The sequence below is a fragment of the Littorina saxatilis genome, linkage group LG4 (genome assembly GCF_037325665.1).
Source record: "Littorina saxatilis isolate snail1 linkage group LG4, US_GU_Lsax_2.0, whole genome shotgun sequence".
Lineage (NCBI taxonomy): Eukaryota > Metazoa > Mollusca > Gastropoda > Littorinimorpha > Littorinidae > Littorina > Littorina saxatilis.
This window is the reverse complement of record NC_090248.1, coordinates 63,567,272-63,589,303: the sequence shown is the minus strand read 5'-3', so window position 1 is coordinate 63,589,303 and position 22,032 is coordinate 63,567,272. Positions and strand designations below refer to the sequence as shown.

The 22,032-nt window shown below is 41.8% G+C and overlaps 1 protein-coding gene across 2 annotated transcripts in view; it reads right to left on the bottom strand.

The window, feature by feature from the left end:
• The window catches only part of LOC138965350 (uncharacterized), a 49,984-nt gene extending 38,401 nt beyond the window's left edge, over positions 1-11,583 (bottom strand). The window contains exons 1-2 of one of the 2 annotated variants that reach the window (XM_070337489.1): positions 11,430-11,583; positions 5,824-6,979 (exon numbers count right to left, since the gene is read on the bottom strand). In XM_070337489.1, coding sequence (XP_070193590.1) covers positions 5,824-5,905 — 82 coding nt within the window. In that variant the 5' untranslated portion in view covers positions 5,906-6,979; positions 11,430-11,583. The remainder of the gene's footprint in view (positions 1-5,823; positions 6,980-11,429) is intronic. The other variant, XM_070337490.1, reaches the window with a different exon arrangement.
• Positions 11,584-22,032: the final 10,449 nt, after the last annotated feature.

The following is a 22,032-nucleotide window of genomic DNA, read 5'->3' as shown; positions in this document are numbered from 1 at the left end:
TGTAATGGTGCATATTTACGTAATGAACCATGTATCCATAATCCAATACTGGCAATAGTATGGCAGGGATTTAATGGACCAGCAAATTAGATGGACCAGCAGCAAAAAAATAGACCAGCAGCAAAAAAGATGGGTTTCAACAGCAAATTAGCTGCGATAAATATTTTGGGAAGATTCCGACGATCACGGATTGTTGTCTTTCGTGGAGTACTTCAAGGGGTCATGAATCGACCGCAATGACACCTGGTACGAAGGCTACGCCCCGGGAATTCCTTTCACAAACAATGGACTGGAGGCAATAAACCAGACCATCAAACGTCAGAACACATTTCATGAGAGACTTGACTTGTCCAGATTCCTAACCCTTGTTGAAAGAGACATTGTCCTGAACTGGTCCAGAGAGAGAGATAAAACGCTCAGCCTGATCATATCCCAGTGGCCCAAGAACCAGACAGAACCTTGCCCGGCTGGACGGCTGCCTATCAGTGGGCATCTTCAAACGCAAAGTCCATCAAGAGGAACCAGAAAGTGTTCGTGGCCTCGGAGTCGCTTCAGAACATGGACCTGAAGACAGCTGTCAGGATTCAGCAAGACCAGTTCCAGAGAGCCTCTTGGGAATCGTTTGACCAGTACAAGGAGAGCCGGAACTCGGTTTGGAGTCTGACCGTGGAGGACAACAGAATTGACTGCAATTGCCCTGTCTACATGAAGTCCAACATATGTAAACACCCACTTGGCATGGAAATCCGGCTGTCCATTTCTGAACCACCAGCGCAGGCAAAGACCGTCCCCCTGGGAGAGAAGCGAAAGAGGGAACGACCTATTTCTGCCCCATTTTTACTGTTCAAGAAATCTGCTTGGCTGTTCAATTAATCTATTCTGCTGTTGAATTCATCCAATTTGCTGCTTCACATTCGCTGCTCACTCCTTCCTATTTGCTGCTGAAACCATCTATTTTGCTGGTAAACAAATTTTATGCGCAATAGTATGATCCAAGTGACGCCCCAATGCATTGAGGCTCAACATGACTATTACTTATCAGGAGTTTTCAGTCAGCACAATTTAACTCTCAAGCCACCAGTGTTCTGTTCCATCTTCAGTCACTTCTCTCTTATCATTCAGTCAACAAGTTATGGATACTGTGATGAAATGGGACGCGGAAAATAAATTACTGCAGCGGAATTCGTAAGTTGTGTCCGCGGAAATGCTTTTTATAGTGGTTTCACGCCCTTGCAGGCATACAACAGTTACAGGGGAATTAACGGGTTTACTGGATGATCATAAAACCCAATAGACGCCCGGATTTTTAACCTGACATCTTAGGTCTGTAGTCTCATTATGATTTACCGAGTTTTTCGGCTGTGAATTTGAAAATCGGGTGATTAAAACAAAGCAATGTGTGTAAATAAAGCAGCCCATCCATTTCCTGAATGCCCGTATGATCTTATTTCTGGAACCAGACTGCTTGGATCAAGTTAACTGTTTAGATACGAAGGTGTTTCTAAGAGTAAGAAGGATGGGTTCAAGTTGTACAAACACGCTGGGACCCTTCTCAGTCATATCAGGAACACTACAAAATAATGCAACTTTTGTCACGAAGCAGAAATACAGTCTTAAGGTTTGAACCGTTATGTATATACTAGATGATTACCCACTTCGCCGGGTACCGGCTTCGCCGGGAAGAAGTTGACCCGAATACCAGGCTGCGCCTATGGGACCCGGCTTTCGCACGAAGGAAAGAAGATAAACGCGCAAAAAACTGGAGACCTTCTAAAAATAGTAACGTGCAGTGACCTTCTAAAAATAGTAACGTAGTAACGGGAATATGGATTGACGCCACACGGAGGAAGGGAGATAATCGCGGCTGAAAACACTGGAGAAGATAAGGAAGAGTTACTGGTAGTGGATCCCGACCAAAAACAAAAAACAAAACAAAAAAAAGGTTCAGCGCGCACAGCGCTGCGCGCTGAGAGCACGTGTTGTTATCTCATCGATGAGGTTGTGTCCGGGGTGTAGCTGAATACGGTGTCCAAATTTGAAAAAGATCCACCGAGAACTTTGGCCGTGCATCGCGAACAGACAGACAGACAGACAGACAGACACTAGTCGTATATATATATAGATATATAATTATGTACCATGAACGGCGGAACTACACAAACCCAAGTGCTGCGTGGGAACAGAGCTTTGTCAGAACTTTACGTTTCACAGAAAAAGAGCTCGCAAGAGAATGGTCTTTGTTCGTTTTATCCTAGTAGTTAAAGTACTCTGTTCATCACGACATGGGTTTCCTTTAGGTACCCAGCATGTGTCAATGATTTCAAAAAGATCCGTCGCAACTGGTGACAGTGCTATAAACGACGCAAAAATAACAATGACACCCCACAAAATGTTTTGACGGTCAGGTCGCGGACCGGTGATTTCCCACACAAACTCTTCAAAGATGCAGGATTTCGCGCCGGTATGCACTGAAAGATGCTAGTTCTTCACTGCTGGGATGACATAACAACAAAGTCTTATCTTCAGAGAAACGTGCACTAACTAAAATCATATTGCTAGTTTTCAAACAGGACATAACCGGCTGAAGATGACATTTTCCTGCCGATACAGTTATTTCTGGTTGAACGACCCGCGGTGACCGACTGACGAACTTGAACCTTCTTTTCGACCTGACAGGTGTTAGTCTCGCCAAGACAGCTCATTATGACAAAAGGAACACACGTGGGTCCTACCAGAAGCACTCCAAAACAGAGATAGAAAAAAACCAATGTTTGAGTTTGCCGAAGCTAAATTCATTCTCTGTTTATAAAATGAATCTCATTATCATCATTCTGTTTGTGCCACTTTAAAGAGCGGTAGGTCAAATTACCAGTGAAAATATTTCCCTTTGCTAATAAATAACCTGCCTTGAGTCTTCCATTCTACCACTACCAGAGGCACAGAAGCTCTACGACGCGTTCAATTTATGCATTACATTTTTATTGTGAAATAATATGCCATGACCTCTGATCTTCAAACACAATAAAGCAAGCAAAGAAAACCAGTGAGTTTCACCGATCGAGGAATATGACAACAATCCTCTTGCAAACTTTGCGTTTTTAACTCGTTCTACCACTTCGTGCGGCCAAAGTTCTTTCCAAGAAAGCTTTGTAAAACTCAAAGTTTATGTGACAGAACTGCCTTAAAAACCAGGCGACGGCACTCGGGGGTTAAAGTATTCCAGACTTTCAAGGCACATGCAGTAAGAAAGATAAGTGTTGTTCGTATTTTCGTTTTAAAATGTTGAAGTTTTCGTTCTGGTCAAGGCCAGCCAACAAGTCTTATTCTAAGCCCTCGTTCCAGTGACTGATTACATGCACCATCCATCATGTCAACCGCCACAGATCAATACAGCTTATACATGTCAACCGCCACAGATCAATACAGCTTATACATGGGGTACGCACATCCTTCCATTTGGAAACATACAACAAAAAACCCAGTTTAAGCAAACTAGGTCTCGAGACGACAAAGAGTCTTAATTAATCTTAAAATGGGCTGAAATTGAGAGACTTAATAATAATAATAATAATTGTCAGTAAGTACTGGTGTCATATGACTGATGTGAACCAGTTGATTGGCTAATGGCGATGCGCTAAAACTGTTACTGCACTCTTGGAGTGCGCTAACTTTTCCACAGAGCGTATTCTTCCGCCCTTTGCCAAAGCGAGACTGTGCTCTCATCCTCAAAATTAATTAATGACATGTAGCTTATATTCTCCACAATACCAAATGACCATAAATTCCCTGCTTCTGAATTAAAGCAGAAGTGGGTTTTTTTCTGACAGATTGCATGAGCCTGTGCCACAGTGCCACTGATCTAAAAATAGAAACCGCTGTGTTTCATCTAATTTTCGCCGACTTGCATTGATTCTTCTCATATGCCGTGTTAGTGGCATGTAGCTTATCATCCACATTACCAAATGATGAGTTAGTATACAATTCCCAGCGGCTAACAGAAAACACAAGTGTTATTCCGATAACGTACCAGCTAGACAAGTTTGGAAGACTGACTCTATCGACTCTGTCATACGTAGCACTCGCGGGACTACACTGAAATACGAGTGCATCAGTTCAGTAAATGAATGGTTTCCGAATTATTATTTCAAGACAAGAACAATCGTAATCGAACAAGTGTAGGGTTCAGAACGTTCTTACCATGTATAAGACTTATTACCAGCCTGCCTCATGCGTGCAGACTCAGTGCAGACTGCAGTGGTTCTGTTGCTCTAGCCTAGCAGACGACATAAACCCCGCTCAGCAAATTAACATGTTGGGCAAATGTGAACGAAAAAACGATGGGGATATAATACGTGTAGGGTTCAGAGCATTCTTACCGTTCATTTTTAGTATCAGACTCCCCGATGAGTGAAGATACAACACGAGAAATATGCCACATTTATTTTGAAAATGTGCTAACCGTCGAGTCCTTTGAGTCAATTCAAGGGGAGTCACTCCGCACAGTCAATCCGTCGAAGCTCGACTGGAGGTTTCGAATCGCAAATAACGAAGAGCACAGTCCTTTCTCCGAGTTCAAATGAGGTCTCTCTGAAAGATCATCACTGTTCAGCTTAACGCTACACTGGAATTTACCAACAGAATTAAAATGCGTGTGACGAAAGCACGACACACTTGAGACACCCCACACAAAAGTAGATCTTACTGTACACGACCTGACCACACAGTTATGCCTAATTCAAATGCGCGTAGCAAAATGTGCGTTTGGCATCTTCTTTTTTCCATGGCGGTACTGACAATATCGTTATTGAAACAATCCCAATGCACTGAGGGATTTATAGAGCAAATCTCGAAAATAATTATTGAACTCAGCGCTATGCGCTTCGTTCAATAATGAATTTTCTCGATTTGCTCTATAAATCCCTTAGTGCACTGGGATGTCTCAATAACTTAAATTGTAAGTAATAATTATGGGAGATTTAAATAGAGCGCTTGACGTTCTCTAAGCGCTTTACAATGAAAAACTGAACCCCAATAACATCCATAATTATGGAGAACAAAAATCTTAAAATAGGAAAAAGTTTTAAAATGAGGAATCAGAAAGCAAGGAAGGTAAGTTTATAGAACTTTTAATTATACACAAAACGAAACATTCAGAGGAACCTCGACTGAACTTTAAAGTGAACGAACAAGATATACAACAGGCAAATAATAATGAAGAATAGATGAACACTTAAGTTTTGGTTGTTGGGTTGGCTCCCTCGAACTCAAAAATGGCTAGTACAAAATATGTAACATTTGTCTTAGGATTAGTGAGCTTTACGTCAAAATCCCTAGCAAGCTAAGCGGTCAGACCTTTGAACGATTTTTTTTTCTCAGAATATCACAATCACTCTTTATGTAGGTTTCCATTTTAGCACTTCTGCAAGCAAGAGCTTTACTCAATCTTTGACACGTACGGGTACCCGAGAACAGCCATGAAAAAAACTGAACAGAAATAAGATTAAAACTGGGGTTCTGCTAGTGGCACTACATTTTTTCTAACAGAGTTGCACTCTCATTGGACACATTGACGGATGTTGTCAAACGAGCACTAAACACTAACACCTTGAAGAATCTGCTAGACAAAGAAAAACAGATGATCGAGTCACTCTATTTGTATGATGATTGATATATACTGAAAAAGCGATTTTGAGCATGCTAAATATGACTGACCTACAACAAATCTCAAAAGGACGTTTAAAAAGCCGCGAGGTTTATGGAAAACGTTTTCCAGTCACTACTACTACTACTAATTTATCTAGACAAAACAACAGCCACACGTACCCAGTATTCTGGCGAGCACCCCTTTGTTCAGCAACAGCGCAGTGGTGATGACGACGACTCCAAGCCAGCCAACACCTGCCATTGTGGCGCCTTGTTGTCCAATCCAACCAGGTGATTGACTCAACAAAGAGCCTCACGGAGATGACACACTCCTGGTACAATCCAAGCGAACACGAGTTTCTGTCACCAGACACAAGTGTCTCTTTTGAGTTGTGTTGTGGTTGTTGTTGAGGTTTATTGCGGGTGGTTTTTTTTTTTACAAACGAGGATTGTATGAATGATGAAACTCTTCCTGTCCTTGGTGTGTGGTATTATCCTTGTCCTCCAGATGTGTTCAGTAAACTACACTTTTCACGAATACATCTTTTTCAAAGCCAAACAAAGTTTTCTTTGTTGTATCTTAAAAACACACAAAGGATCAATTCGATTAACTCCACTCAGCTCTTTCAGAGCTCTTTCCTGCTTCTTTCCAATCAACTGGCATTTACAAATTGTTATTCAATGCTTTGTCATATTCGGGTTATGGCATCAGTTCCTGGATTAAATATTCCTTCTCGCTCGTTGTTTTGGTTGTGGAAACCTTCTATCAAGGAGGTCAATGTTCTTGTTTTGCTCAGTGATTTTCACGCTAGCCTATGACATTAGCTGCTGTAATAAATGTTCATGTTCAAGTCTCGAGCTTTACAACTTCTGCTCGCAGTTCTAGCTTTCCTCAAGAAAGTGTGTTCGTGTTCATGATTATTCTCTTCTCTTCCGGTCGGAATGCAAGAATCCTTTTGTTCTTGTCAAGGTAGGTAACCTCCCGTGCCCTTGGCAAGTCCGATGCGTGACGAAACTAGGCATGCAGTGACACGCACGACAGAACTTGTCTCTTGTTTCTGTCGTTACCCGTGACAATGGCTCGTCTGTTACAACCCTCTGCACATTTGTCGTGAGTTTGTGAAACACTCGTACATAGAATTGTGTCCGTTTTTGTCAACGTTGAGGTATCTTATTATGGAGACACAAACGTTCGTAGTCAGTTACACTCTCGTAGATGTTGACTTGTTTAAACTTTAGTTCAGAGCTGAGGTCACCAATCGGCTTGCTGAGTTGTGGTGCCCTGTGTTGGTCAAGACAACATATTTCGTCAGCCCCCGCTTGATGTTTTCACGACCTGTTGGAAAGAAAACAATTCATGTTTAGCCACAAAACACGATTGATTACTAGTTTAAACATGAATCCATGCAGTCTCAGTTCCGGTATTTTCGAGTTTCAGCTTGCAAAACGCCGCAAGATTCCAGCTCATCCCAGGATGTTACTTACAGTTCTTATGTAATTGTAAGCTAGACTCCCTGCTTGAACAAAATCAGCCTCAGTTTCTTGTTTTGTTTGTGGTGTTTGCAAGGTCAGGTCAGATTAATCTGTGCTAATATAATTATATGTGCAAGCGCGTGCAAGTTGCAGAGCGAAAAAGACATGCGGTGCAGAATACATTATATTTATAGTGATCATAGACTGTGAAAAAACCCAACATTGTATGACAATACTACCGTATTTATGGGTTCTCTCTCTCTCAATCATTAGAAATGCAAAAGCATAGACATGTAAGCAAGACCACCCCCCCTCCTGTTTTAAATCTAATTCGTCTTCACTTTCAATAAGAAAAAAAGAAACAACTAAGGGGCGAAGCAAAAAAGCTACAGTAATGGCCTTTTTGATTCGAGCTGACGTAAAAACACTTCTACAGTCGTCGACACGATAATGAGTTATTTTCCCTAGATGATTTACGTGTTTTGTTGTGGTTCTTACTCTGTTGGTTTTTTGTTTAGTTTGGTTTTTTCTCTTAATTTTGTGAGGTAGAGCTCTAGTTGATGAAGATTTGGTTTCTTTTTGTTAGTGTGTTATGTTTTTCTTTTGGTGTTTAATTAAATACACTGTTTGCTGTGCCTGCGTGCACTCTCATTGTGCGTGTGACGTAATTGTGTATTTTTGTTTGCTTAAACGCCCTATTGGGCCTAAAGCCGAAATAAAACCTTGAAACCTTGATAACGAATTCTTGTTTTTATCACGAGTGCGCTGTGTTCTGGCCCAACGTATTGTCCTCGTCACGCAGAGAAATCACACCAATAAACAGTGATCGCCATGACCCTTCATCAAAACCGGTATTTCTTTACGAGGACGAATCCTGACTCTTACAGAAACCCCGTCATTCGGTGACGCCATCTACAAGTCTAAAACACAGTGACTGCAAAAAGAAACCGGAAAACAGTGACGTGCATCACACTTGTAAAAAAGAAACCGATCAAACAAAATATTTGCCCATTCGTTTAAACGGCGACATTATTAAAATGTCTGGTTATCGTGACACCTGTAAAATAATATTGTTCCAGGATACGATTAAACGCGTTGAGTTCAAACCCAACAAATGTTTTTGTTTTGTCATTCCAACGCCACGTGAAATATTATAGTGTAGTGTATGTTCATACCTGTGGTGGTGGTGGTGACAGGTGAGAGAATGACTCACAAGTACAATGTATTGCAATCGATCACGATCGTAGGCTATAGATGTAATAATATATCTCATTGCTGTGTAACAACGTTACGTGGGGTGAGCGATTGGAAGTTTGAAAAAAACTACTTAAACGGCATGTGATTACACGACAAGCAGACTACCCCCCCCCCCCCCCACACACACACACCAAAAAAAGAAGTCAAAGGACAGAAAAAGTGTTACGTGGGTGGGGAAGAGCAGAAAAAGACAACCCCATGACATGTAAAAGAATGATAATTCATTTCACTAGGTTGTTCCACCGGGAAAATCGTGGTCTCCCTTTCGTTAATAACTGAGCCAGACCTCACTTTAACACGGTCTGGCATGCCGGCTACTAAACTGGTTCCGTGTGTTACAATGCCACCACTCGGAATGTACACGAAACAGAATTTATTTAATTGAACACAGCATTTTTTTTCATTACCCCGCACAAAGCACTTCCAAAACACCAGACAGGCACGTATAATTGTTCAGCCTTCCTTCCTAGGACCTGTAGGTCTACTAGGGACGTGCCCTTCATGCAAACCAACCCTTAAAAAGCACAGGGTGCAAAGATCAAAGAAACGGTGCCAGGGACGAAGAGAGAGAAAGTTCGGGGGGAGGAGGAGGAGGGGGGGAGGGGGTGTAGTGTGATTAAGACCAATGTCACACGAAGGCAACAGTTTCTTTACAGAGTATAAACATTGCGATATTGCTTTCTAATTTTGTTGTTTGTTCACCTCGATTCAAACAAAATGTTGCTTCTATGAAGCGTGAGAAGCAAGTTATAGTATAACTTACAAGCCATAATATAAGGAACAAACACGACGTTAAACATGGACACAGACCTGTATCTAAATTTTAACAGCTATTGTGTTTTCGCAATAGCGATTATATAGCTGTTCTGACCTTGATTTGTTGTTCCAAACTTACAAAAGGACAGTTTTTGCGTCGATGCGTTGATCTCAGGTTTTTATAGAAGACGCCGTTTCTTATGCGCATTAGTTTTGCGCAGGCGCCACAATGCGAGCAGACGGCAGCGAAGTCAATTTCAGTTTGGGTGAATGGCATACTTGTCTCGTCATGAAGCGAATTGTTCATCCTCAGTTATAAACGACTACATGAATGTTAGTGCCATGGGCTGTACATCAATACTTCAGAGGGGAAGTGGGTATTAATTTTAGTGTGGAGTTACGAGATAAGAAAGTCGGCCATTTTTCTCAATATGCTTTTGGATATTGAGTAAAATGGCCGACTTCCGTAGCATTATGCTTTGATGATCGGAAGAGACCATCCAATCACAGCCCCCGAATTCCCCCACGTGTCCATCAGAATAGCTATATAGCTCCCTGACATAGGTAACAATTTTTGAACCAAGTATTAAATTACGCATAATCTCACATCACTAACACTGTACGTCTATTTTAAGATCGCTGCACTTCGTCCATTCATTATTTATCCCCTCTGAAATCGGAGAAACAAGCTGCCTTAAAGTTAGGTAAAGCTTAAGGTGATTTACTAGAAACCTAAACAATGCGGTCAGAAGGAAATTCTATACATTTGAAACCCATTGAGTGACAAGGTAATTTTAGCAACTGCCTCGGCCCAACCTATAAGCTTGCGCGGCCCGCTACGCCGAAACACGGAAGCGGTGACGGCGATTGTCGCCGTCAACTGAACTTTCTACTTCTCTTTTCTACACGCCTGCATACCTGGCCAGTGACATGTAACCAAACAGGGAGGGAAGGTATTCGGCACAAAATATCAGGTGAAGATTTAGTCGCCTGTTTCTTCTCTTCGATTGACATCGATTTCAAAACCGCCAAACTTGTTCTGACACTGATGCACATCACTAAACAACAGACACAACTGAGGAAAACGAACCTGAACTTGTCTTACACACCGGCCGCGCCGTCTCCACTCCCTCACACACACACACACTCGTCAGTTAGGAGGAGGGGTAGGGTGGGACAAAAAACTCCTTTTTTGGAATATCTCATTCAATACTAAAGACAAAAACACAAAACTGGTGTCATTAGAAACTTTATTGAATTTGCCACAAAACAAAGAAAACAAAAAATAGATTTATTTAACCGACTCAGGAGAATTCGCAGTTAAAAACGCAAACAAATGTGGGGCAGGGTGGAACATGACGGGGCAGGATGGGACATTGCTTGGGGCAGGGTGGAACATGACGGGGCAGGGTGGGACATATGAATTTGTGTGTGAAATTAAGAACCTTGTACCAGCTAAAACAACGCCCTCGTGAGTCTTCATTGAAGATTTCCGATGATTGGTGATACGATCCCTGCAGAGTCCACCGCCTGTCCTCACTGAACAAACGCTTCTTTGAAGCTCTGGCTTTCTTGGCCACAGCTCGCTGTGGCTTTCTTGGCCACAGCTCGAGGTTTCTTGGGCACAGCTCGAGGTTTCTTGGCCACCTTTTTCTTCTTCGCTTCCATCTCTGCTTTTTCTGGTGTGTCCGTCAACACTCGGCTTCTGCCAAGCGCTTGACCGGTACGCTTCCTCTGCTGGGTAGCCTTTGGGTATATATGGCCTGATAACTTCAGGTGAGCAGATCAGAACAGAGTCAGGGGAACGAGATGCTCTTGGATCAGGTGGACAGTCAGCAGCGCTTGGATCAGGTGGACCGTCAACAGCAGCGTTTTGGGCGGCTTGTGTTGAAGTTTCAATGGGAGTAGTTGATTGTTGACAGGGTTTGTCGCTGATGTAGCTTTGGTAGAAGTCGGTTTCTGAAAATACTTCAGTATCCAGTGGGCAGATGCCCGTGGACTTGAAACCACTGGTGATGTTCGGAATTGTGAAGGCACGGTTATATGCAGTGCCAAGGATTCCTGCGACGTCGTTGATCGTCTGACATTTTCCAGGGTTGTTGTACATCCATGAGGTGATCGCTGCGTTGTACAATTCGCCTGTTCCACCCTGCCCCATGTACCACCCTACCCCTCCATCCCCTACGGTGTTACGTCGTGCAATTCAACAACATTGACAGACGACACACATTCCGACTCGATCGCTCCTCCGAAACCACACACAAAAACTTGGAAGTGATCGAAAACAAAGCCGAGCTTACCTGTTCAAAATGGAGGACAGTTCAGAACTGCGACCGTTAAAATCGTTATCGGCCACCCGTGTCTCGATGTCTAATGACACAGAAAATACCATTCAAGACTCACACTCACACACGGCGTTTGCCTGGCTTGACATCTATAACATTGTGTCGCCGCGCCGCCTAGCGGGCAGGTGAGGGAACGACACGATTACTCAAGGGACGTAATAAACTACGCGCAGCAGGGACTTGGGTAAAAGGAAAAGAGCCAGGTATGGTAAACACTGTTGTTGTTTTTTTTTTAAAGTGAAGAAATAGTTCGTTTCTTGTTAAGTTTATTTGACAGATTACAGAGAATTTAAAGAGTAACAAATCCATAATTAAATGTCGATTGCTCACTTTGCAAATTGTTACTACACCGCCGATGAAACCCTGACTGCGCGGAACTAAATAGCAAACCAACAAACCAAACTGCACTACTTCCATCGTGTATAATGAGCGGAAGAGACCTAGCGTTTCCGCAGTCAAGTTTTGACTAAATGTTTTAACATAGTTGGTTAGTCCAGCAATACACGCACAGTAAAACCTTCTTCCCTGTTCTTCTCGTAATTCCTTTTTCAAGTCTACAGCCCCCCCCCCCCCCCCCCCATAATTTTTTTTTTTTTTTTTAAGAATTAAAGGGGGTTGGGGAGGGGAAGGGTACCTTCTGTTTATTGGTGTTTTCCCCCCATCTCTATTTCGTTTATTTTCCTCGGTCGTCCTGCAGGCTCTTCCGTCGTTGTTTCTTCTTTGTGTTTTTTTTCACGTTGATTTGCCTGTTGTTTTGTTTTGGTGTTTTCTACTTCTTCTTCTTCTCGTTCGTTGATTGTGTGTGTTTTCCCCGCTTGTTGATGTATTTGCTTTTTCTCGATTGGTTATGTATTTTTTTCTCTCGCGGCTTGTTATTGTATTTGTTTATTTCTGTCTAACGTCTCTCTATCCGTCGGTGTGTTCTTTTCTGTCTTTGCGCTCCCCCCCCCCCCCCCTTCTTACCCTTCTTTTTTGCTTCGTCACTGAGTACATATGTGACAACATTATATGAAGGGTGTTTCGGACACACGTATCTACTTTCGCCCCAGAAGAACGTGCGCTGAAGTTCCGTGTTGATCTGCCGGGTGTCCTTACAAGTTCTACTGACACAAGGGTGTGTGTGTGTGTGTGTGTGTGTGTTTGTGGGTGTGTTTTGTGTGTTTGTGTGTGTGTGTGTATGCGGGTGTGGGTGTGAGTGTGTTTGTGTGTGTGTGTGTGTGTATGCGGGTGTGGGTGTGTGTCTGTGTGAATGTGTGTGCGTGTGTGTGCGTGCGTGCGCGCGTGCGTGCGCGCGCGCGTGCGTGCGTGTGCGTGTCACGGTTTGGATCGCCGTTTCAGGATGTGCCGTGTACGTGAACCAGCTAACGCGCCAATCATTCCTAAAAACCTTCTTATATTATTCCTAAAAACTATCTAAAATATTCTATATATATATCTGTGATTCCACAGTCTCTCGGGACAACAGCTCTAACCCGCTCAGCCCTTATCAATAAGGACAATGAATAGGTAAAAAAAAGTCCGCACAGCAGTAGGGTCGTTTTTATTTGTTTTATTATTACACCCCCGGTATAGGGGTGTGTATAGGTTTCGCTCGATGTGTTTGTTTGTTTGGGTGTGTGTTTGTGTTCGCATATAGATCTCAAGAATGAACGGACCGATCGTCACCAAACTTGGTGAACAGGTTCTATACATTCCTGAGACGGTCCTTACAAAAATTGGGACCAGTCAAACACACGGTTAGGGAGTTATTGGTGGATTAAAATTATACAAGGACTTATAGAGCAACATCTTAATGGTCAAAGGTAAATAACCATTCTCACTCAGTCACTGCCACCAACTGAGAAGGTTATTTCCCTTTGACGGGGGTGTTTTTCCTACCTCGTAGGAATTTCTTGTTTCTTTAGGCCTTCGCGTGACTTAAATGCAAACGACAAAACAACTACACCAACTCACCCTTGACTGATTTATCAAGACTCCGAACTTCAGTAATTAAATTTGATCCAACAGGATTTGTGTTCACATACATTCTTTGCGTTCAACCTTTTTTTTTTCAACCCTATATTTTTACACATGACATAGGTGTTGAAATGCGGGTAAATACTTGTTTGTGTACCAATACGAGTACCTCAGAAAAGTTGTGTGTGTGAAAATACTGTTTACACTTGATTTTATTCAGAGGCAAAGTAGAAAGAGCGGAACAAAACGACTGATGGAAATCTGTCTTGCCTGCATCCGACAATGTGGCCTAAATTTACTTTCATTTCAGTATAACGCTAAACAAACAAGGAACGGCCTCTCCGGCCTTGAGGGGTTGAAGGTATACAGACATAGAACATATATCTGTGGGTTGGAGGTACAGACATGGAACATATATCTGTGGGTTGAAGGTACAGACATAGAAATTATATCTGTGTGTTGAAGGCTGCGATGAAGGTTGGGCTGGAAGGTCACCAGGTCAGATTACTGGTAGGAAAAAAAAAGAATTATAGACTGTGACAGACTCAAAATGTTATCCGTTGATGCGTGGGCGTATTCGTGTGTGTGTGTGTGTGTGTGTGTGTGTGACGGTGTGTGTGTGTGTGTGAGTGTCGGTGTTTGTATGTATGTGTGTGCGTGTGTGTGTGTGTGTGTGCTTTACTTTCTTTACTTTATTTGGTGTTTTACGTCGTTTTCAACCACGAAGGTTATATTGCGACGGGGGAAGGGGGGAGATGGGATAGAGCCACTTGTCAATTGTTTCTTGTTCACAAAAGCACTAATCAAAAATTTGCTCCAGGGGCTTGCAACGTAGTACAATATATTACCTTCCTGGGAGAATGCAAGTTTCCAGTACAAAGGACTTAACATTTCTTACATACTGCTTGACTAAAATCTTTACAAAAATGGACTATATTCTATACAAGAAACACTTAACAAGGGTAAAAGGAGAAACAGAATCCGTTAGTCGCCTCTTACGACATGCTGGGGGGCATCGGGTAAATTCTTTCTCGTCCCAACCAATATGGGACTCCCCCTAACCCGCGGGGGGATGTGTGTGTGCGTGTGTGTGTGTGTATGTGTGTGCCACAGTATGTATGTGTATGTGTATGTGTGTGTGAGTGCGTGCGTGCGTGCGTGCGTGCGTGTTTGTGTGTGTGAGTGTGCGCGCGCACGAGTGTGTGTGTGTGTCCGTGAAAGTGTGTACAGAAAAATATACAAACATTATATACAGCCGGTTCTGGAAGCGAATAACTGATACATTGACTCTCTCACGCCAAAACTGAGACCAACGATACTCAGAGGTCACAGGAAAAACCTGTGGCAAATTGTTTGACTCATTGTCAGCATGCTCAGTTTATCAGTCAAATTTTGATACGTGTCAACGCATGCGTGCGTATGTGTGTGTTTTGTGTGTGTGTGTGTGTGTGTGTGTGTGCGCGTGCGTTTGTGGATTTCCAGCTGTGATGGGGTGCAGCAGAGAAGAAGAAGAAGTAGGGGTGCTCAGGCAGGAAGCATTCACATAGAGACGCCAAGTCAGGGGTTGCAGTAACGTGACTTTTATTTTAACGATACCAGAAGTCAGTGCACAACACTTGTGCACAAAACGATCAAAAAGTGGATCTCACAACAACACACGTCCACTCTCTCTCGCGTCTTTCAGATTTCTCTCCGTTCTCTCTCACACCCTAGCATGTACATACATACTCAAACTTTAGCTCGAGTCACAAACATCCAATCAAAATGCTGGTAACTATTAGCAACACAACATTCTAAGATATTAAGCCATTCCATTGGTTAAAGACAAGAAGAAAGGGGGATTACGACCTTCCAACCGCAGCTGACACGCTTCTCCGTATCAAATACAAAGGAATTCACACCTACTTGACGAAACGCCGAGTCCAGCGATACCCAGACAGGCTGGCGGCACATTGCATAACGAGGTACCCCGGCGAGAGCGGCTTAACGTCAAAGGAAAACAGATTATGGTCCCTAGTGGACACAGCCGACTGAGCGAGTTTACGACCGCCAGGTGTCTGAGCATATCAAAATTTAACTTAAGACAGAAAATGACATTACACAAAACATAAAGCGAACGGCAACATGAACTACAAACACTAGACTGGACAATGACAAAACTTTACTCTATAATTGGTGACTGGTCACCCTGTCACACAGCCATATGCGGACCAAATGGGGTCGTCCATCGCTATATCGCAGCAATTTGCGGACATCGGCCGAAAAATGCGACTATCTGCGGACGTCCTCAAATTGCTGCAATATAGTGATGGATGTCCGCAAATAGCTGCACCTCCCTAAAAATGGAAATGCAAGTTGTCCTCATATTGCTGCAATATAGGTGTGGACAACGAGCCCTGTTTTGCACAGATTTGATATCCATTGTAATATCCATTTTCAGATTAAACACAGATTTTACACATTTGCAGAGCAGCTCTGTATTTAGTGCCTACGTCGTTTTCAAACTGCTGTAAGATATTAACCAGGTAAAGCACGTCAAAAACAAAAGCAGATTTGTGGAGGACACTTCATGGCTGGTCGATTAGTGAAAAGTATGTAGTTGCTGTCTTATCTTCACTTCCTCATAAAGTGTGTAATACGGGGTAAGGATGAAGTGACTCTTGTTCGCAGACAAACAAGCTACACAAATCGTAAAAATGCATTTTTGTCATTGAGATAAAGATAGTCGTTGACGAATTTCATCCCTCTTTATGATCTACCAACGTGTTAAACAATCACATAAGTGAACAAAGTGTTGTTAACTGCAACGTGTGTGTGCTACATGTACATACATAAACTACACTACTCGTCATAAAAAAACACTTTACACATGCGTTTGAGGGCAAATCTTTCTGATGAGGCCGTTGATCGTAAAACCAATTATATGACTGGAAAGGCCGTTTATTCCCCTAACTTATTCCGCAAACAGATTGAGATTACATGACGTAGTGTCGATACAGTGAAACCTACAATACAGACACCCCCAAAATCAAATTCGCAAAATCAAGGTTCCGGCGTTTAAATTGACAAAAAATCAGAACTGCTAAAACGAAACATGTTTAGCATGCCCTGAGACAGAACAATCAAATCTGCATCCAAATCAGTCAGTTTTGTTCACATGTCTTTTCTACTAAGGACGCGGTGTAAGTGTCAATCCTCTCAGAAGGCAGTTTTTGAAGCCGTTTTTAGCGGGTAATGAGACAACAAGAAGGGCAAAGCCCATACGACTCACGTGCTTGACCTTGACCTTTACATGACCTTGACCTTCAGGGTCAAGGTCAAATAACTAAACCTAGCAATGACATCATACACTAAGAACTGCTTTACACATTTTTCCTACCAAAATACATGTGACCTTGACCCAAGGTCAAGGTCATCCAAGGTCATGCAACACAAAGCTGTTAATTCAAGACATAGGAAGTACAATGGTGCTTATTGGCTCTTTCTACCATGAGATATGGTCACTTTTAGTGGTTCACTACCTTATTTTGGTCACATTTCATAAGGGTCAAAGTGACCTTGACCTTGATCATATGTGACCAAATGTGTCTCATGATGAAAGCATAACATGTGCCCCACATAATTTTTAAGTTTGAAAGTTATCTTCCATAGTGGTTTCGCTGTGCTGCATAGCACGCTTTTCTGTACCTCTCTTCGTTTTAACTTTCTGTGCGTGTTTTTAATCCAAACATATCATATCTATATGTTTTTGGAATCAGGAACCGACAAGGAATAAGATAAAATTGGTTTTAAATCGATTTCGGAAATTTAATTTTGATCATAATTTTTATATTTTTAATTTTCAGAGCTTGTTTTTAATCCAAATATAACATATTTATATGTTTTTGGAATCAGAAAATGACGAAAAATAAGATGAAATTGTTTTTGGATCGTTTAATAAAAGAATAATTTTAATTACAATTTTCCAATTTTTAATGACCAAACTCACTCATTAGTTTTTAAGCCACCAAGCTGAAATGAAATACCAAACCCCGGCCTTTGTCGAAGATTGCTTTGCCAAAATTTCAATCAATTTGATTGAAAAATAAGGGGTGTGACAGTGCTGCCTCAACTTTTACAAAAAGCCGGATATGACGTCGTCAAAGGTATTTATCGAAGAAAAGAAAAAAAACATCCGGGGATATATTTCCCAGGAACTCTCACGTCAAATGTCATAAAGATCGGTCCAGTAGTTTAGTCTGAATCGCTCTACACACACACACGCACAGGCAGACAGACAGACAGACAGACAGACAGACACACACACACATATACACCACGACCCTCGTCTCGATTCCCCCTCTATGTTAAAACATTTAGTCAAAACTTGACTAAATGTGAAAAGGAACCTTCTTGGTATGGATAACACTGGAAATATAACGTGGAAAACTTGTAATTATAGGTGCTGGACTTTCAAATTCAACTTGATCGCACATGTCGCCCCTTAATTGTCTCTCTCACTGCTTTCTTATTACCCTTGCAAGTTGAAACCACCCATCCCTCTCTTGCTTGATGGCAACTTTAAAGTTCTCCTTTTTCCCAACCGTTTTGTCCCAGCATATAACCACTTCATGTCCCTAATTGGCACTAGTTTCTGTGAGGACGTTAAGCTTAGGTTAACCAACCAACCAAACGTTTTGATACTACTGCATGGTCAAAGGCATGTTCAACGAGTATCGCGAGTGGGATCAAGGGACGATACTCCCTAATTTTTACACAGACAGCCATCTACACAGAACAGTGAGAGAGAGAGACAGAGAGAGAGAGAGAGAGAGAGAGAGAGAGAGAGAGAGAGAGAGAGAGAGAGAGAGAGGGAGGGAGGGAGGGGGGAGGGAGGGAGGGAGGGAGGGAGGGAGGGAGGGAGGGAGGGAGGGAGGGAGGGAGAGAGAGAGAGAGAGAGAGAGAGAGAGAGAGAGAGAGAGAGAGAGAGAGAGAGAGAGAGAGAGAGAGAAAGAAGAGAAGAGAACTCGAACTCGAACTCGAACTCGAAAACTTTATTACCGAGGGATGATAGCATTAGGTCCATATGGTCCTTTCTTTCACTTACAGCTAGTCCCTACTATAATACACACATGAAACAAAAAACAAATATGAAAATAAAAAAATTAAAAAATTTAAAAAAATCATTAAAATAATTTTACAAAAACCCATCAAATAAAACAAAATTATGTAGGGAAAAGTATAACAAAATAAAAATAAAAAATTCAAAAGTGTGCTTGTTAATGGAAGCATACTATACACTTTCTCTTTCACACATCCTCACACACACTCGCACAAATTGTACACCGACTTAGTCGTTAGAGAGGTGCTTTCGGAGCTGTCTTTTAAAAGAAGATAATGACAGACATGACTTGATATTTACAGGTAGTGAATTCCAAAGAAACGCACCAGAATAAGAAAAACTAGTTTTAAATAAATCGATGCGGGGCCTTGACAAGGCAAGGTTATTTTGAGTGTTTGAATAATATGACGGAGATGATTTGAAGAGTTGTATAAGATATGTTGGGGCGTCCTTTTTGACGACTTTATACATAAATGAACAGTTATTATACAAAAGCTGCTTTTTTATATTTAGTCAAGTTTTGACTAAATATTTTAACATCGAGGGGGAATCGAAACGAGGGTCGTGGTGTATGTGCGCGTGTGTGTGTGTCTGTGTGTCTGTGTGTCTGTGTGTGTGTGTGTGTGTGTGTGTAGAGCGATTCAGACTAAACTACTGGACCGATCTTTATGAAATTTGACATAAGAGTTCCTGGGTATGAAATCCCCATACGTTTTTTTCATTTTTTTGATAAATGTCTTTGATGACGTCATATCCGGCTTTTCGTGAAAGTTGAGGCGGCACTGTCACGCCCTCATTTTTCAACCAAATTGGTTGAAATTTTGGTCAAGTAATCTTCGACGAAGCCCGGACTTCGGTATTGCATTTCAGCTTGGTGGCTTAAAAATTAATTAATGACTTTGGTCATTAAAAATCTGAAAATTGTAAAAAAAAAATAAAAATTTATAAAACGATCCAAATTTACGTTTATTTTATTCTCCATCATTTGCTGATTCCAAAAACATATAAAAATGTTATATTCGGATTAAAAACAAGCTCTGAAAATTAAATATATAAAAATTATTATCAAAATTAAATTGTCGAAATCAATTTAAAAACACTTTCATCTTATTCCTTGTCGGTTCCTGATTCCAAAAACATATAGATATGATATGTTTGGATTAAAAACACGCTCAGAAAGTTAAAACAAAGAGAGGTACAGAAAAGCGTGCTATCCTTCTTAGCGCAACTACTACCCCGCTCTTCTTGTCAATTTCACTGCCTTTGCCATGAGCGGTCGACTGACGATGCTACGAGTATACGGTCTTGCTGAAAAATGGCATTGCGTTCAGTTTCATTCTGTGAGTTCGACAGCTACTTGACTAAATATTGTATTTTCGCCTTACGCGACTTGTTAAGCTTAACATCCCAATACTTTTCATCTTTTCCTTTGTAGAAAGAGATGGACTGGGCAGAACTAGTTTAGCGGCTCTACGCTGGAGCGAGTTCAGCTTCTTCAAGTGAACTTCACTCCACCCGTCCCATACTATGGAAGCATAATCAATATGGGGTTTTATGTGGGCATTGTAAAATAGTTTTCTTGTGTCTAGATTAATAATGCTTTGTAACTTTGACAAAAGAAACAGGTTTTTAGCAATTTTTTTGCAGATTCCATTGATGTGAGTCTGCCATTTGAGATTATTATCAACAGTAAGTCCCAGTAAACGGTGCTCAGCTACTTGCTGAGAGAGAGAGAGAGAGAGAGAGAGAGAGAGAGAGAGAGAGAGAGAGAGAGAGAGAGCAATCAAAACACAACCCAGTCACCTGGTAGTTCGAAAACTCAATCTGAAACTGCCATCGATTGTCGAAGGCATGCCTGCGGTGCATAAAGTCTGGAAATGTTGTCGTAGCTGGGAACCCGTTTAGTTGAGATCCATTCCAACGCCAAAAAAATTATCAGAAGACTCACCATGAAATCATTTGAAAAGGTTAGGTTTTCTCATTTGGTTATTATTTGCTTTGGCTTTAAGTGTATTGCTTCGATTGATAGCTGAATCTGCTTGCAACCGTGCTGTTCAAGACTGTTCGAACTGTCGTCTGCTAGACGAGCTTGTGTGAATCCGAGTCGAGTCAACTGCGGGGTTCAGCGACAAATAAGGGAGTGGCACCAAAATGAAAAGAAGAAGACGAAAAGAAGTTGGAGATACAGTTAAGATATAAGGGGAAGAGAAGAGGATGTGAGGTGTTAGATGTATCCAACCCAAGGTGTTCAAACTCAAGACCGAGACAAAGTAGAAAGCGATGCCGTACCCCGACCGACTCTCAGTGCCGACATACAACTTCCAAGCTGTATTGCAGCAGGCGAAGTATTGAAGCTTTGGCTCACCTAAACCCGACGACTGAATATGTAAGTGATCCACGTGTAAAAACTAAAACAGAACAGCGCGATGACAGCCAACATTTCTATCCCCGATTGACACTGCATGTGAACTGACTTGGGTCAACGATCAAACCAGCACGGCCCGAACTGAAGTTGTTGCGCTGCCATTATCGTGCGCAATTCTGGTAAAAATATAAACCCGGTGTGCCGAATTGAGTATAACGAAAGCCGATTTATCCTACATACGTGAGAGAGACACCCGTGAGATAATAATCGTTCAAATCACACGTGTGTATATCATGTAAAAGAGGTCATGTCAAGCAAGTCTGGCAGGGACCTGTTTTTCCCCTGCTTATGATGCCAAAGTCACCGAGACAAACGTCATTATAGAAACACAAATTGCGCTCGCTAATTACCCTCGATGAATCTTTAGAACTAACACGTCACGCCACACTTTCAGAGTGACGTTTCTTTGCTTTGACGTAATAGATTGCACGAGGCTTTAGAAGAGATCGAGGTTCTAAAACAAGCGTCTTCAATTTAGCTGCCTCGAATGCAGGACATTTTCAGTAAAATACACGTAAGTACAGTATGTAGGATAAACAGAATACTACATGGCTTGCTGTTCCGAACCAGATTTACACTCGTTGCTTTTTCAAATAGTGAACAGCTCGCTTTCGCTCGCAGTTCAATATTTAAAAAAACAACTCGTGTAAATCTGGTACGACACAGCAAGCCATGTAGTATTCTCTATGTCAAATATACACAGGGATATTTTAAAATGACTTTCAAAATGTAAAAGCAGATAGCAGACCTTTTTATAAGCAATATGAATAACTGAATAATTATCCACATACAAGTCGAATGACGCCGTCCATTAGGCTGACAAATGGGAACTAGCTTTGCGCATGAATTCATTGACATGAATTTCGACTGCGGAGGCTTTTGGCAAGCTGAAAACAGGCACGGGCAGGTTTTAGTGGAAAAAGTAAGTGTTTTTAATGAAAACGTCGGAGTAATGGGATAAATAGCGTACACACCTCGTCCTGAATATCTTGCATATTTTCCCGAGGGTCGATGAATCAGAACTCGGAGTGTGTAACCTATATGTATCACATTCCAGACAGTGTCAGGTACAAAGG